The sequence below is a fragment of the Salvelinus namaycush genome, chromosome 1 (assembly GCF_016432855.1).
Source record: "Salvelinus namaycush isolate Seneca chromosome 1, SaNama_1.0, whole genome shotgun sequence".
In the NCBI taxonomy this organism is placed as follows: Eukaryota; Metazoa; Chordata; class Actinopteri; order Salmoniformes; family Salmonidae; genus Salvelinus; species Salvelinus namaycush.
The window spans coordinates 76,175,624-76,192,632 of record NC_052307.1 but is presented as its reverse complement, the minus strand read 5'-3'; the positions used below and the strand labels follow the sequence as shown (position 1 = coordinate 76,192,632).

Below are 17,009 nucleotides of genomic sequence, written 5' to 3'. Positions count from 1 at the left end.
TATACAGAGACAATATTTATTGCTTGCTGAGACTGGATTAACACTTGTGTCAGACAGTGTGGTGAGTGCAGAGGACATGCATGCACCTCTGTGCCTCTGTCAACTGGGCTCTTTTTTTAGCAGCTGCAGCAGCGTGATTACTCCGTCTGTTACAAAACGTGCAGTTAACTTTCCCATGAGATTGCTCTTGACAGGATACTGGACTTAAAGTGTTGCTTCCCCTGGAAGTTTGTTCTACAGATGTAATAAACAAACCAGATAATGTATATAGCAGGAATAATATGGTTCTGTTTATGTCATCTTGTCTGTCAAGGTCACATGATGGCCCTGTCTCTACTGACATGAAGCAACATGATGACATGATGCTTCATTCTGCAGTGAATAAGGAGGTGTAAAATACTTCCTGTGTATGTTGATGCTCCCTGTCTGTATAATAACACCAAGGGACAGTAGAGCAGATAACAGAGTCTAATCTGTGTGATTATCTGTCTGCCTCTGTTTGCTGTTTTCCATCAGTAAAGCAGTGCTGACCTGAAAGACACTCCTGACCAACCCCACCTGTTTCTGGATCCTATGGAAGCTAAGGCTAAGAGCGGGGCACCAGCGCCCAAGGCATCCTCTAAAGCAGAGAAGAAGGAGGCAGCTCCCCCTAAAAAGGTTGACCCCACTCAAGTAGAGCCTCCACCCCCAGCGGCCCCTGTGGAAGAGCCTCAAGTGGAGGATGGCTCAGCTGAACCAGAGGGTGCACCAGAGGGGGAAGAGGCAGCAGAGGCCAGCACAGACTCCCTGGAAAGCCTGAAGCCCTTCCTCATTGGTGGTGCCATCATCGCTGCTGGTGCCATCCTGTTGGGGGCACTGTTGTTGGCACGAAGAAATTAATCACCACCACTCATCATCAAAACCTATTGGTTGATGGGTTAACGAGTCACTTGCTGATTGGTTCATAGACTATCATGCAGCTGGTAGAGATGGGGGATGGGGAGACACTTTGCTTCTTAAGTTTATTTCAGTCTGACCTTGCTTGTAGTGAATATACACATCAGTGAACATTCAAGTTATACATATTTGGGCCCCTGCTAGTATACTCACGCATGAATTTGCTCCACCCCTCTAACTGCACCTACTTATAGGTCTACAGGCTTTTAATCACCATACAAATGCACTCCAACAGTTACACTGGACACACACATATATACAGTACTTGAATACCCTATTTATCCAGTATGCACTGAAACATTTTGATGTTTCTGGGTCTACTAATACATAAGTTAGTAGTAGAAACACAGTAACTTTATATTGTTTGATTTGAAAAAGGTCATATGAAGTATATTAAACATACTATTGTGAGTGCTTAGCAGGTTTGGGGTCAATTTAATTTAAATTCCAGTCAATTCAGGAAGTACACTGAAATTCCAATTCTCTTGAATCCTTTTCAATATAGAACATTTGGAATTTGAATTTTGTTTAATTTCTGAATGGAAATTAAATGGAATTGATCCCAACCCTGGTGCCTAGTATGTGCTATTTTTATGCCCGTATTGCTTTTGCTGTAAATACCTGGTCCCTGCAGATTAGATGTGAACCCTTTTGAATAACGGTTTTAGACCAGGAGATATCGTTATATCAATTCAGGGGAAGTTGCATGGTTTAGAGAAGGCTGTGTGTAAGTGATGTCAGTAATGGCAGATAATAGTGTGACAGATGAAGTAACTTAAATAATTGTATGTGATAGACTTCCATTTCAGTCTCTACTGATGCTGAGGTAATAACATTTCATAGTCAAATTGCCCCTATATCCCAAATCAATATGTACATTGAGATTATAGTCAAAGTTATGCCTGGCTGTCCGCGTTTACTGCCCCGGTGACACAAATGGAGTATAAACAAAAAGCATATACACTAAATTGCCAAACCTATTGCCAAAAATATTATATTTTAACCCTGTGTGTTGACACTGAAATCCCTTGGTGTGTCCATTTGTCAAATGTATTAACAGCTTACATACTACAATTTCTCTGGAGCAATAGTGTAGCCTCTATTTATTTGAAGACCATAGATGTTAGAGAGTGTTAGTGCGAGAGACAGTGCAGCTACTGTAATAGTACTGTACATTGTATGAATTTTGATTCAGAATTAAAATATTCTACATGCAATATGTGGTGTACCAATCAATGTATGTAGTAGCTTGGCCAGTCATGCTCACCAAATCAGCATATACACAAATATATTACATCCATCTCCAACCTCCAGGAAAGCCTTGAAAGTATGATGAAATGATGATAATACATGCATTACAGTGTATTTTGTAATACATTCATATTTTTTGATAGTTTGATGAACCTAGAATTCAAGTAGAAAGCATGCATTATTGATGGGAGTAGAGAAATAGCTGGATTTATTTAGTAGATCAACTGAGATTGTTTCCTCTTTTGTTTCCCTATTCATTACAGAGAAGCTCTCCTATTTTTGATAACATACAAACAGTTATTTTTATTTTTATAAGAGGCCTAGGAGATTTTCAACACCCAATCAAACATCTTGCTTGAACACTGGCATGTAGCGTACCATGATGCAATATCAATACCTCCAGCACAGCAACAGAACAGACACATATTCTGCAGATACATGTTCAAATAGCCTAGTCGTCACAGAGTACTAAATAAAATCTAGCAGTTATTTTCCTTGGTCTCAAAGAGCGTATAAATGCAATAATTCCAGTAGGACTACACATTTTAGCACATGTTCTATATGATATTAAAATAATGGCAATGATGGTGAAATGTTGATGGGTAATACTATTGTAAATGGAGAATGAGAACCAGATGATGATGATGTGATAGTGGTGATTATGATGGGGATTAAACCTATATTTTCTTGATATCCCAGCTCCCTATGACATATTTTCCCTCTTGCACACTCAATCCCCTGCCCCCAAAGCTCCTTGTGTAAATCCAAATGGTTGTCTTGTGACTTGACCTGACCTTTATTAAAGGCAATGAACACGCTTGCATAGACTAAAGGGTCTCTTTGATAGCTGTGAATCATTTTGTGTCCTACACTCTCCACCAATAGAAATCGCTAGGGTTCATTGTGTTGAGATTGAAGCACTCCTCTCATTGTTTCCTTTCCTCCATCATCACTGATATGAATAGGACTGATTGGCTATAGACTGTATTATGTCCACCATTCACATGTCAGCAGTCATGAAAAGGAGACATTTTAAATGTTATCATGCTGGCCAATAGGGTTTCTAAACATCGTGCCGTTTTAAAAATCTGAATTCTCAAAGAGATACAGTAGCCAGTTCCAGATGTGATTAATGTGAATCTAGTATTCTAGTAACCATGTGTATGTGACCAATACAATTTGAAGATTTGAATCTAGTATTGGACTAGTCCAAAATAGAAAACTGAGGGGGAGTCATATTCTAAACAGACCCCTAATATATTCGGAAAATCTAATGTGTACCATGAAAACAACAATATGTTAAAGGTAAATAGATCTATGAATGAGGCGCAGCTCATTCAATTCCAACATTTCTAGAACCCCCTGTAACGTTGCAGCCCCTGGACATGCCCCAGTCAGTTGCCAATTTAGCGACTTTGTCCCTATATTTAGCGAGTATTCAGACCCCTCTAGCGACACATTTTCAAAAAAGCAACAAGTGACAAATCTAGCAACTTTTTCTGGTGTTCTTGGAGACTCTGACGTGAAAGCACGTATCGTTCTTACTCTTCTCAACAAGCAGCGGGTGCTGCCGTGGGCCCCCGTCCGAAAGCACTCACAGGCGACCCAATCCTCGCGCAGCTGTCCCTCCCAGCTGCAGTCAGAGCAGGAGACGTTCACCCCTCTGCGTCCAGACTGCAAATGAATCAGGCTGCTGCCTGATCCCGCCCTGGTTTACATATATATATATATTTTTTTAAATACCTGAATTAGGGCCAGACTAGTTACCATAATTTTCTCACATTGCCATTGATAGTTTTTTCTATTGTCTCTTTTTGGTCCATTTAGATTGTTAATGTAGATTGTATACAACAAAAAATATATAAAAAATATTACGGTTAAAAATGTTCATGTTTTACTGTGACTTGTTGTAGGCTGCTAAGTGGACCATAAGGTTAAAAACCAAACCAAATTAAGAAAACTAAACTAAAAAACTAAAAAATAAGTAACTATTTTGGGTCACTTTTGCCGGTCCCAAGCCCGGATAAAGGAGGGAGGGTTGGAATTGTGACATAAAAAAAAACAAGAACCGACAGAAGAAAGTTCATTTATAGTTCTAAACATATTTAGGGTGTTTTTTTACTCACGTTTTGTCTCCCCCACGACGTTATTCCTCTCTCCTACAGCATCCATCACAATTACATGCACATTGCCAATTGTGCAAATTAGGGGACGTAATTTTGCGACTTCTAGGACAGCCAATAGCTACTTTCCTTATTGAGGAGTTGGCAACACAGCCAGTATTGAGGGAGGAGCGACGCGCGTTAGCCTAGCTAGCTACATGTTCTTCCTGTGTGCTTTCTTGTCTGTTTGCAAGGGTTACTGCGGAACATCTTTTACTTTACAGTGAGTCAATAACTACTTTATTGTTTGAGTCTCTATTTCGCCATGATATAAAGCATGTCTATGTTGTGTGCTAACACTTTTTGGTTAATTAGCTAACTCTATGCAACGGGTTTGAAAACGTGTGCGCTAGCTAGTACTGTGTAGCTAGCTAGCACGCTTGTTGACATGCCCGCGCTAGACTGAGCGTCAGTAAAACAAAGCAAGTTATCTACAAAATTGATAGGCTATGCAATTTTCGTTGAATATCTACCTTTTTCTTCAAGACACCCGTCTGCCGTTGGCTGGCTAGCTTGTTAACATTAAATACATAAATTATTTTTTACATTTGTCATTCAGCAGATGCTCTTATTCAGGGCAATTTACAGTAGAGTGCATACATTTTTTCGTAATTTGTTTTCAGGGCCCCAGTCGATCGGATCAAAATGATTATCCCGGTCCGGTGCTTCACCTGTGGGAAAATCGTTGGGAATAAATGGGAGGCGTACCTTGGCCTCCTTCAAGCTGAATACACTGAAGGGTGAGATACTCATGTCTGTTGTCATTATTTACATTGTATTTCCCTAAGATGAATCCCTTTCTCCAAATATTGTGTTCACTTATTTCATTAGTAGCTACATAGGCTACTCCTGATAAGCCTATTACAAACTCTAGTGTCTCCCATTTGTTTGGTTGGCAGTGATGCCCTTGATGCTCTTGGTCTGAAGAGGTATTGCTGTCGGAGGATGCTGCTGGCTCATGTAGACCTCATTGAGAAGTTGCTGAATTATGCACCCCTGGAGAAATGATGGATACAACAACCACATACAAGAATCATATGGCTTATTTATGGACAAGCCCTGGCTGACTGCCAGTGAGGCAGTGCACCCTGATGGATTGACATCCTCAAGAGACTATTTTCACACCTTGTTTGAATCCTACATGTTTTTTTGTTGTTGAATAAAGCAATAAATACTAAATTATAATAAGTGCTTTGTAAAGTGGAGTCAAAGTTCTTTAATATGGTTTCTTTGTGTTGGCTCAGTGACCTAGTTTCGCATGCACTCTGTATCCTGAGAGAACATTGAACCCTGGCAGGCAAGGCTCATTTCACTAGGTGTCAATTCCTGCTGCTTTCTGACAAAAACATGGCAAGTGGATGTAGCCTTATTGATTGAAGTAAAGCCATGTAATTTACATTGTGTAAATAAACAAGACAGTAGGCCAACCCCTTTAAGCAGCATGGGTCAGGCAATGAAAACTACCTGGTCCACTTGTAACAATCCCTTTTTGCAATAAACACTTGTTCCAACTCATTTTAACAGCCTTTTTTAATCAGTTCAAATTTGATACAAAAGAAGGGGGAAGAGGGAAAAAAACACTACACAGTTCAACATATAAAAAAACATGTACTTCTGCTTTGTGCATGCAGGTGTGGCAACAAAAGTTGTAGCCACGACCCTGGAACGGTCAATTCATAATCAAAAATAAAATTACAAAGACAGTATCACTGTGAAAGAGGGGGTTGGTGATGGCCAAGATTAGAAGGTAAAATGCTTGGTGGCTGCTGAATACCAGGGAAACGTGAACATGGGAGATGGGGCAGTAGGTTGTGGAGATATGGGGGGGGGGGGGGCTATGGACATTCATTTTGTCTCACCATCAGTTCATCCATTAACCCAGACTTTTAAGCAGCTTGGTGCAGAAATAAAGTCCTACCGCCCCTCCTACTCAGCCTGACAGGGACAAAGACAACCTAGAATGTAATGAAAAGAACACAGACAAAAGTTCTGTCAGTAGTGCATAAATACAAAGGGTTGAATTAAAAAAACTGGTGCTTGGCAATTAGAGGTGGTGGTGTATTTCAGGATGTGAGTAAGTGGTGGTAGTCTGTAGATCACAGAATTAGAGGGGAGATGTGTTGGAGATACGACAGGGTCAGAGAGCTTACCTAGCGGTGCCGCTCGCGGTGCTCCCTATGTCTATCTCGTTCCCGAACACGCTCCCGGTCTCTCCCATCTCTCTCCCCACTTAGGGAGCGTTCTCGGTGCCGGCGGGACATTCCTGCAGCCTCCCATTCCTGGCTGTAGGACTCTTCCCTTTCCCTGCCTCTGTCCCGTTCTCTTTCCCTGTCCCGCTCTCTATCTCGGGAACGGTGTTCTCTGTCACGGGAACGGTGTCTTTTCCTACAAAGAGAGAACAAGTTAGGAGTGAGGCCACATTACAATTTCCATTTGTGATGAAAGAACAGTTCATGAGAGGTACAAACAATTTTTCCAGCACTGACCTGGAGCCGTAAGACTTGCTCTCGATGGAGAAGAGGCAGTCTTTCAGAGAGGTGACCAGCGCTCGACAGCGCTCGTCCCCATACACTCTTGACTGCTTGATGACAGCAATGGCAGTCAAAAGTGTCTCAATGGCCAGGGGCATGTCTCCTACATGAGGCGAGGTTACAGAGTTTATTACAATGGCAGAATTTAAGATGACCATGATCTGCATTGTGTACTGCACATGTAAATGTCTTTGGGTCTCTAGTCTAGATTTATCATCATGAATCTGTATTTGAGTGTACTGTAGGCATTTTTCAGTGAGAGTCTAACCAGCAGTAGCTCCAGACACAGCCTTGGTGATGGCGCTGCTGGCGATTGCTCTGTTTCTGTTCATCAGCTCATCAAACTCTCCCTCTGGAATTTGGGGTGTGGGTGCTTCACTGTCCCTGCTGCTAGAGAAAGAAACACTCCCTTACTGATCATCATCATACATATCCATACAACTTGTGATAAACATGTTTTTGTATTAATTTGTAAACATTCCATAATATAAAGTACAGTGGATGAGCTCACCTGTGCCGGTTGTACAGTGTGTTGTGTTGTTGACTGTAGTTGTCATGTTGTGCTGGAGGAAAGAAGGCGGGGTTGAGATGCAGGGAGGGAGGAGGATGGCTGGGGAGACGTAGAGGTGGTGGAGGGAAAAGGTGGGGCATGGGGGGAGGAGGGATGTGTGGGGGAAGGTGAGGGAAAAGAGGAGGAGGCAGCCTAAAGTATGGGACTGACAGAGGGGGAGGTTTGTTGTGAATGTGTTGGGGGTGGATAGTGTGAGGGATAGTGGAGTGGTTCTGGTTGAGCACAGGAGGGGAGACGGAGGTGTTTTTATCCCCAGTATCTGACGACTCCTTTGAGTTAGAGCGCTGGGGGACACCTATGGAAAAGGAGGGACAATTTGATTTTGTTTCTATGGCAGTACTGGATATCGCTTCCGAGAAAGACTTGACTACCTATTTATTTGCTGTAAGTAGATGTGTGCTTACGTTTATTAGCCTGGGCTTCAAACACGGCAAGATTCTGGCGTGTGGCAAAGCGGCAGTCCACCTTTTCCCCATTAACATGACAATTTGGCAATGTCTCCAGCAACCTCTGCAATGACTCTTCTGTGGCCACCACTACCTCAGCGTATCTATAGAGAGTAAAAGACAAATATCAGCTAGTATACTTAATGTTACCAGCTGGAAAGAAAGGCTATTTCAGAGCTTTGAAAGCCCATCACAACATAATCGACTAGCCATCAGTAGACCACCAGAGCAGCCCTGTCCAGTTCTTCAGGGTCTGGAGACAACACTTTGGCTCTGGATCATGCACAGATAATAAATAAAACATTGGGAGTCATCTGTAAGATCTGTATTTAGCTTAGCTACTGGAGCATCATATTTATTTGAGGACTAATTTGACTCAATAGGTGTCTGTCTCCAGGTCTCCCTAGAACACCATGGCCAGACCCCGTCATGAAATGACGAAACACCCAGTTAATAAACAGTGAAGAAATAGATCACATTAGATTAGAATGATGCCCAGTGGATAGGCCTAACTCTCACCCCCTGGACTGGCCATTAGCTCTGTTCTCAGCAAATTTGATCTCCACAATGTCCTTCACACCCAAGGTGCGCGCCACGTTAATAAGGTCTTTGTCGGAGGTCCACTGAGGAGAGGGGTAAAGGAAGACAAAGGAGAGAAAGAGGGAGAAGATGAGTAAAAATTAAGGATAGGGACAGAAAGGTAATAGAACTAGGTGGCTGTATCTCATTACAGAACATAGACTAATAGATTAGCAGACTGGATTGAAGATAATGGTGGTGGTGGGAGACTCACCCAGGAGAAGTTGCCCACATATACAGCCAGTCTCTTGTTCCACACTCCACTGTAAGTGTACAGTATTGCTGGTTTGCTCTCCTCTTTCGTCGGCTGGTCCTTGCTGAGAGGCATAGCGTCCTCTGAGAATTTCCTTTCCCGGCTCACAGAGCCAGTGAGCACGTCATCATAAAGATCACTTGCCTCTGCCGTTGTTGCAAAATCTCCATCCTATATAGAGAGAGAAGATGGACATCATCCCTCAATGCCTAGCTTATCACTCAATGACCATCCCTGAAGAATCAGACAAACTACAAGAGAACACTAACTGCCACATTTGTATTGTTGATATCAAGGTTAAGAAATAGAATAGTATGACTTTTTAATCATATATTCTAAATGTAGCTATTGACATTAATTCATTTAAGATGTAGACATGTTGATCATGCTAAAAATCAAACAACCTCACCCAACAAGTTATTTTAGTTCCCACTTCAATAATCTTCTGCATTCACTTTTAGCTTCTCACAACTATTCATGTCTACAGCACTTTTCATAATCGCTCTCGGCCTGTCTCACCTCCCCGTTGTTTTGACTGAACTTCTCGTCGTAGATGTCTATGAGGTCAGTTGCACCACCACCATCGGCCGCTTTAGCCGCCATCCCGAGTCCTGGGTTGGCAGTGCAGCCTCTGGCTACGTTAGCAACGTTTTCTCTCAGCAATCGACACTTGGCAATAAACGTAAAGGAAATAACTACAGGTGCATGTTTTGCACCTTTCCGGGCATCTATGTTTTATTGATGTAGCTAGTCCAGCTGGCTAACGTTACCCAGTTAGCACCGCAATATTGTTGAACTAAATAGCTAGGTAGCGAACGTTAGCTAAATAGCATTCCCTCCCCTTGCAGGGAAACTGGCGTGGACAGAATACCAAAGGCAAACAAAGAAATTACCAACCCAGATTAAAATGTCAACAAATATTATACTTTCAAAATGTGATATAATTGTAATGTAAGTCTGCATGCAAAAACTGATAACACTCAGGTAAGCACTCAGCTAGCTTGTTGCTGCTACATCAGAACAGAAGCGGAATCGAGGAGTGCATCTTTCAAATATCTCCGATGTGAAACAGGCATGGTATTACGACTATCCGAAAAAAATGTTTAGCTATCAGCTAAATAATATATGTTGTTACATACGTGAATATATAATGTAAATGTGTGACATGTTGATACAATTCATATTGTTTAACATGCATTTCAAGAATTATTTGGAAGAAGTAATAATTGCCCTTACCAATATGGCGCCAATTATTGCCCCAAGCTAGAGCGGACATTTCTTGCTGTGCTCCCACTGTAATTATGTGACTGTCTTTGGCTAGCAGGGACTTGTGTAATTTTACTGGTTGCTCTCGAGTCAACAAGAACAGTCACATCAGGATTCAGCAGTCACAAGAAAGAAAGACACAATGCTGTCTGTTCTCGTTGCTAAAAGAGTGAGTCGTATTTTGAATACAAACGTGAGGCTACACGGACTACCTGAGTTAACCTCGTTGACTTTTTGTTTTTTACTGTCTGTTTGCTAGCTAGATAACTGATCTCAAGGCTGGCTAGAAATGCTGTCTATTCTGACTGAAGCTAACTCGAGTTTGCCCATAAACCTACTGTAGTTTACTACTGAGTTTGAAAGTCATTTTCTGTTCTCTCTTTTCAAACTGAGCGGTAACGTTGTGTAGGATATGAAGGTACACTTGTGCAACCATACCATGGGAGGGCAGCAGATAATGTTATGCAACCAACCTCATGTTTTGTAGCTAAAGGAAGGTGGCTGTCTGGCAAGAACAGCAGTCCAATTCATACATAGTGGTAACGTTAGCTAGCTAGGTAAAATTATGCTCAAGGACAAAGGTACTCTTCTATCGGACTGTCGTCTGAATTAGCCTAGGGGCGCTATGATCTTTGCCAGTCAAACTTGTGAATACCCTACAGGACAGTCATTGTAAGCTACTTTTCTAGCAATTAAACTATGAAATAACATTTTATTGGTCACATACACATGGTTAGCAGATGTTATTGCGAGTGTAGCGAAATGCTTATGCTACACTCGCAATAACATCTGCTAACCATGTGTATAATTAAAACCATCTCCATGTTGTTGTGTAAAGTCATTCCAGTTGTTGGTAATGATGTTGTTTCTCTTGTCTAGCTGGTAAGTAGGGTATGCCAGGAGTCATTGAGACCAGCTGTGGTAGAACTAGTGACTACACGGGGTTACAAAGGAGAGGCACCTGATGACTCTAGGGGTGACCTAATTGAGATCCCCCTACCCCCCTGGACAGAGAAGGATGGTGAGACCATGGACATCAAAAAACGGCGCCTGCTCTTCCAAAGCCGAAAGAGGGGCATGCTGGAGAATTGCATATTGCTCAGGTGAGTGGACCACTAATCATACTGTATATATTTTAGTTTTGATTTTAGTCTTCTTTTTAGTCCTGAGCAAAGCTCATACTATGATAGAGTCCATGATAGAGATATAAAAAAATTATAAACCATCTGGTTTAAGGACAGGCAGCATATTTGTGGTCAGTGGCAGAGGCATGATTTAATTATAGTGTGCAACTTACAATATGTGTATCTGAGTCTTGGACATGTCTCAAAACCATACACTTGCACATACCAATCAAATTGTCTTTCCCCTTTCAGCCTGTTTGCCAAACAATATCTTAATACAATGAGCGAGCACCAGTTAAGACAGTATGACAGACTGATCAACGAGCCTAGCAACGACTGGGACATCTACTACTGGGCAACAGGTGAGGAGAGTGGTTCAGCTTCATATTATCTTATCATCTGTGATTATCCACTCTGATCTACACCAGGGCAAGCAAAGCCATATAATACAGTTAGTTATACTGTTGTTTAGAAATAGTTCTTATTTTCAAGCTGATCTGCTGACTTACCCATTCTATATGAGATATGAAATGTCAGTTGAAGTTAACTGAATGTGTGTTGTCTTTCCCTCCTCTCAACAGAGGCCCAGCCTGTACCTGATGTGTACACAGGTGAAATCATGGACCTACTGAAGGAGTTCACTAAGAACAAAGATCAGGAACAAAGGCTGGACGCACCCAACCTGGAATACCTGGACAAGGGGAGCCAGTGAAGCGTGGCTGACACATCCCTCTCAGGGTGTTTTCACATATAGTCTTCTTTAAAATAACTGATCTCAGTCCTAGTTAAAGTGAACTCCAAGGGTAAAAAAAGAAATAAGCAAAATATCTGTTCTCTTTGTATTCACACTGCCCTTGCCTTTGAATGAGGACTTAACTCGTTTGCCAGTTCACTTCACCTATTTTGTTGTCTGAGTCCTCTTTGCATTCACACTGCTATGTTTAGAAAGGAACCAAGATCTTTCTCCAACATTCATTCAATGCACTGTGGGTTTTTACAAAGTGCAGGACAAGCCATTCCATCAGAATATGCTATCGGACAGCTACTAGATATACCATATACCTACTTACATTTTGGAAGCTAATAGTTAGCATTTTGTTAAAAATGAGACAGAATAATTGTAATTAGAAGATACTATTAACATGTAAATATCACTGGTAATAGAATAAATTGCAGAATAATAACTGCAGATTAGATAATGCTGTAGTAGAACATTTTACACCCATTGTAGGCCACTGCCCCTTTAAGAGCCTGAATCGATTTTGTACCCTATGGTGTGATTTTTACCAAATTATGTTGTCGTCTCCTCACACTATTCAAACTCCACAGTCGAATAAACATCATAAGATGCTCTTAGCCTATAGATCACATATTGCAACAAAAAAATCTGAACTAAAAACTAAACGCATATTATGGCATTTCTGTGCATCCTTGACAATCGCTAATCAATAATCTTAAATAGCACATGTTTTTTTCCCCCGCGAACAACATCATTTATCTAATTTGTGGCACCAATGCGAGGGGCAATTGCAGGGAAAACGGTGTTGCTGTAGTCTTCTAGTGTGTGGTGCGGGAATAATGACAAGCGAATCTGGGGCGCTTTGTGTTCACATTGCCCTAAAAAAGGGAGCCGGACCGTGAAATTCATGCGAACCGAACTCAGACTACCTCTCGAAATGGTCTAAGTTCGCTTCGGGGGCTCTATCTTTGAGTGGTCTGAGTTCCTTTGGGGTTTTCAGACAATCACACTGCACTAAAAAAATAAGCGACAAAAAATTGTCTGAAAGGGACCAAGTGTGAAAACACCCTCAGAGAATGCTAATGATCTCATCATAATTTACCAGAGAAATGTACTACCTCCTTGACAAGGACAATTCCTACAGCTACATGCATATTTCTATCACCGGCCTTATAAGACCTTCAACACAAAATGAAAATAATGACTGTAGTACACGGATGTGTAAGTTAACTATACTGAAAAAAAATATAAACGCAACATGTAAAGTGTTGGTTTCATGAGCTGAAATAAAAGATCACAGAAATGTTCCATACGCACAAAAAATGATAATTTCTCTGAAATGTACACAAATTTGTTGGTGAGCATTTCCCCTTTGGCATTTCACCCACGGTGCTCATGTTTATTTCTAGTGAAAACGACAGTGTCAATGCATAGACACCAGGAGGTAGCAAAACTACGGTTTCATTCCCTTTTTGCACCTCAACTGCACATCACTGCTAATCACAGGTTTAACGTAACATACTGGGAATGCAGATTAAAAAACATGAAGCTCAATACTCACTCTTAAGTGCAGAGATGCAGGCACCAAAACAGTTAATATAGCTAAGCTTATTGTGGGTTGCCCTGGCAAGCTATGGACAATCATCACTGTCCTTGATGTCTGTAATTAGCTTTCAGCTCAGTTACTCAGGTTAAGATGATTCATAATGTGGCTAGATATCTGCATGAAATTAATAGGCAAGGCTCTCCTTTCACCATGAATGAGTAAACGTATGAAGACCTGGCTATAATGAAAAGTGTATCAGGTGTGAATGGGTGCACCTGCTGTGCATAATGTTTGTGCGAGTGTGTGTGTATGTTTGCACTGTGTGTGTTTGTAGGGCTGCATGCTGGTGAGTGGGAGTTTGTGAGTGTCAGAGTGTCAAATAGTATCAGTGCTTAAATTGCAGATTGTATTTGCCCTGAAGCACATATACAGTGTTTCTTTCTCCCTCTCCCCCTGCTACAACAGTAACTTGTCGTGAGAGTTTCTCTGTTATCATGTAATCTCAGTGGAATGTTCTGAGACCAGCAGGTAGGTGCCCTTGGGCCAGGGGGTGTGCAGAGAATTAGAACAGAAATGAGACAAGCCTTCCCTCTGCCTGGTTCTACCCGCAAGTCACCAGAACCATTGTGCTGGACACAGGCGATTACAGAAGACATTTATGATTTAAAAGATGATGTCCATCACCTGAGGGAACAGTCTCAGCTCACCAACGCAAACACAATTTGCACTTCAGTAGTCTTCAATAGTCTGTACCAAGGTTACTTCCTCATTTGGCAATAAAATAATAAAACCACTTGGCATAAATCTTCTGCGTTAGAGTGGTGATTTGTACACAATTGATCATAGATTAAATTGCTACACAAAATCATTTTACGTACAGCTCCTGCATGGACAGGGTGAGGTGGAGATGCTGGGTGTGTCTTTAAATAGCACACTGTGATGTCAGCAGAGTCCCCCTCTGTGTCATCTCTGTGACTTTGCTGCCATCTGTCCCACTTCAGAGACTTGGACTGGGCACATCTTCTTCTGACCTCTGTCTGTCTGTCCTTTTTTTATATCTGTCTCTGTCGGTGTTCGGCTATTTACCTGACTGACGCTCAGTCTGTCTGTATAACTTTGTGTTCAGCCACTCATCTGGGTGTCATTATTTCCAACACCACTAGTGTCAAAGATGTATTGGCCTGTGTCAAGTTTGTATCTTCATATTTCTTCAATTGATATCTTTATCATCTTACTTCTTAATTGTTTGTCTTGATTAGGTTTTAATCGGAAAGAATTAGAAACCTGCTTAGAAACAGTTGTCTGATGTGGATGTTCAGAGCGCACATTCTGTAGGAGCGTCTGTACACATGTATCTGAACATATCGTTTCCTGTACTGCATGAGAAACTTAGATCATGTGGGTGTGACTTTAATCAAACACAAATTCAATGTGCACTTTCCTTTGCTCACATGTCAATGGTCCCGTTTCCTTTTCCTCACATGGCAATGGTCCTGTGTGGCTCAGTTGGTAGAGCGTGGCACTTTCAACGGCAGGGTTTTGGGTTCGATTCCCATGGGGGACCATTACCAAAATGTACTCATTCACTACTGTAAGTCACTCTGGATAAGAGCAGCTACTAAATTACTATAATGTCATTTATCCCTGTTCTCTCACTATTAAATGATACGCCGCACCTGTGAATTCTACATATCAGTTTTTCATGTGCTGCACAGTTCATGTTTTTCCATTCCCGTTAAGCTTGTTTGGAGTGTGGATCTGTTTGTCGCCCACAGCCGCCCACTCTCCCCATCTCCAAGCCGACGTGTTCCTGTCTTCTTCTAGTGCTGTGTCTCTGTGTCGTGACAGCTCTCAGTTTTATCCTCCGCTCTACACTACCGCCAATCTCTGCTCCTCTGGAATTAAAATTGTACCCCTCTCTCTTTCTTCACTGTCTCTCTCCCCCCTCCTCAACATGTATTCTCATTCTCTCTGTACTTGAGAGAAGCCTGCAGGAAGGGAGCTGTACAACAGAGAGAAAATACTGTAGTAGTTTCACTATTCTACTACTAATAACCTGTATTCAGGGCCAATTTTCCTGCCAGGTCATGTGGTCAGGAAAAACTTCTGTTGTGCACAGGTTTAGAAAACTTAACACAAACATGCACACATCCCCTCTTCTTCATGCTCAGAGTTAACAGGGTTTCTGTAGTTGACTCAAAAATAACCACATGTCAAAGATCAATAGTTGAAATTAACTATTGAAAATAAAATGTATTAAAAAGAAGCCCAAAGGAGGGAGTAGGGCAGATGTATGTAGGAAGTGGATTTGTAAAATACTAAAGATCTATTCTGTTCTTGTGTTCTGGTTGTAACTACAGTGTGTGAGCATAAGGAATGAACTGTGTGGGAAGCAATGTGTGTGGGTTGTGGTGTTTTTTAAACACTTGAGAAAAGGACAAAATAATACAACTGTGTGTAAACCAGCACTTAGAAACCCCTTTTACAGCCTGTCAAAAAATACTCCTGTATAGTCCCTTTACTTTGGTTTGAGTCCAAACTGAGCTAGCTCTATCATGTTGCTACTCATTAGATTAGCTACCAATTTTATTTACTATAATTTTATTAACACAACATGCCTACCACTTTGAAGATGCCAAATATTTTTTATTTGCGAAACAAACAAGAAATAAGAAAAAAAACAGAAAACTTGAGCGTGCATAACTATTCACCCCCACAAAGTCAATACTTTGTAGAGCCACCTTTTGCACCAATTACAGCTGCAAGTCTTTTGGGATATGACTCCATAAGCTTGGCACATCTAGCCACTGGGATGTTTGCCCATTCTTTAAGGCAAAACTGCTCCAGCTCCTTCAAGTTGGATGGGTTCCTGCTGGTGTACAGCAATCTTTAAGTCATACCACAGATTCTCCATTGGATTAAGGTCTGGGCTTTGACCAGGCCATTCCAAGACTTTTAAATGTTTCCCCTTAAACCACTCAAGTGTTGCTTTAACAGTATGCTTAGGGTCATTGTCCTGCTGGAAGGTGAACCTCCGCCCCAGTCTCAAATCTCTGGAAGACTGAAACAGGTTTCCCTCAAGAATTTCCCTGAATTTAGCGCCATATATCATTCCTTCAATTCTGACCAGTTTCCCAATCCCTACCGATGAAAAACATCCCCATAGCATGATGCTGCCACCACCATGCTTCACTGTGGGGATGGTGTTCTCGGGGTGATGAGAGGTGTTGGGTTTGTGCCAGACAATGTTTTCCTTGATCGCCAAAAAGCTCAATTTTAGTTTCAACTGACCAGAGTACCTTCTTCCATTTGTTTGAAGAGTCTCCCACATGACTTTTGGAGAACACCAAATGTGTTTGCTTATTTTTTTTCTTTAAGCAATGGCTTATTTCTGGCCATTCTTCCGTAAAGGCCACCTCTGTGGAGGGTACGGCTTAAAGTGGTCCTATGGACAGATACTCCAATCTCCGCTCTGGAGCTTTGCAGCTCCTTCAGGGTTATCTATGGTCTCTTTGCTGCCTCTGATTAATGCCCCCCTTGCCTGGTCCGTGAGTTTTGGTGGGCGGCCCTCTCTTGGCAGGTTTGTTGCGGTGCCATATTCTTTC

The 17,009-nt window shown here is 41.7% G+C and overlaps 3 protein-coding genes across 4 annotated transcripts; 2 read left to right on the top strand and 1 right to left on the bottom strand.

The window, feature by feature from the left end:
- The first annotated feature begins 4,468 nt into the window (after positions 1 to 4,468).
- Positions 4,469 to 5,539, top strand: LOC120049121 (DNA-directed RNA polymerases I, II, and III subunit RPABC5-like). The gene is made up of 3 exons (XM_038995365.1): positions 4,469 to 4,572; positions 4,973 to 5,089; positions 5,249 to 5,539. The coding sequence occupies exons 1-3, from the start codon at positions 4,508 to 4,510 to the stop codon at positions 5,355 to 5,357; spliced, it is 291 nt and encodes a 96-aa protein (XP_038851293.1). The 5' UTR covers positions 4,469 to 4,507; the 3' UTR covers positions 5,358 to 5,539.
- Positions 5,540 to 5,861: 322 nt separating this feature from the next.
- Positions 5,862 to 9,768, bottom strand: LOC120049103 (cleavage and polyadenylation specificity factor subunit 7-like). Of its 2 annotated transcripts, none has more exons than XM_038995349.1 (9): positions 9,249 to 9,768; positions 8,691 to 8,900; positions 8,417 to 8,520; positions 7,856 to 8,001; positions 7,392 to 7,746; positions 7,149 to 7,270; positions 6,836 to 6,983; positions 6,500 to 6,734; positions 5,862 to 6,304 (listed from the first exon to the last, which is right to left on the bottom strand). In XM_038995349.1, the coding sequence occupies exons 1-8, from the start codon at positions 9,330 to 9,332 to the stop codon at positions 6,500 to 6,502; spliced, it is 1,404 nt and encodes a 467-aa protein (XP_038851277.1). In that variant the 5' UTR covers positions 9,333 to 9,768; the 3' UTR covers positions 5,862 to 6,304. The 2 variants fall into 2 exon arrangements, with proteins under 2 accessions (XP_038851277.1, XP_038851284.1); XM_038995356.1 differs by having other exon boundaries at positions 7,149 to 7,267.
- Positions 9,769 to 10,016: 248 nt separating this feature from the next.
- LOC120049092 (succinate dehydrogenase assembly factor 2, mitochondrial-like) lies at positions 10,017 to 12,475 on the top strand. The gene is made up of 4 exons (XM_038995338.1): positions 10,017 to 10,164; positions 10,875 to 11,098; positions 11,372 to 11,481; positions 11,701 to 12,475. The coding sequence occupies exons 1-4, from the start codon at positions 10,138 to 10,140 to the stop codon at positions 11,829 to 11,831; spliced, it is 492 nt and encodes a 163-aa protein (XP_038851266.1). The 5' UTR covers positions 10,017 to 10,137; the 3' UTR covers positions 11,832 to 12,475.
- The last annotated feature ends 4,534 nt before the right edge of the window (positions 12,476 to 17,009 follow it).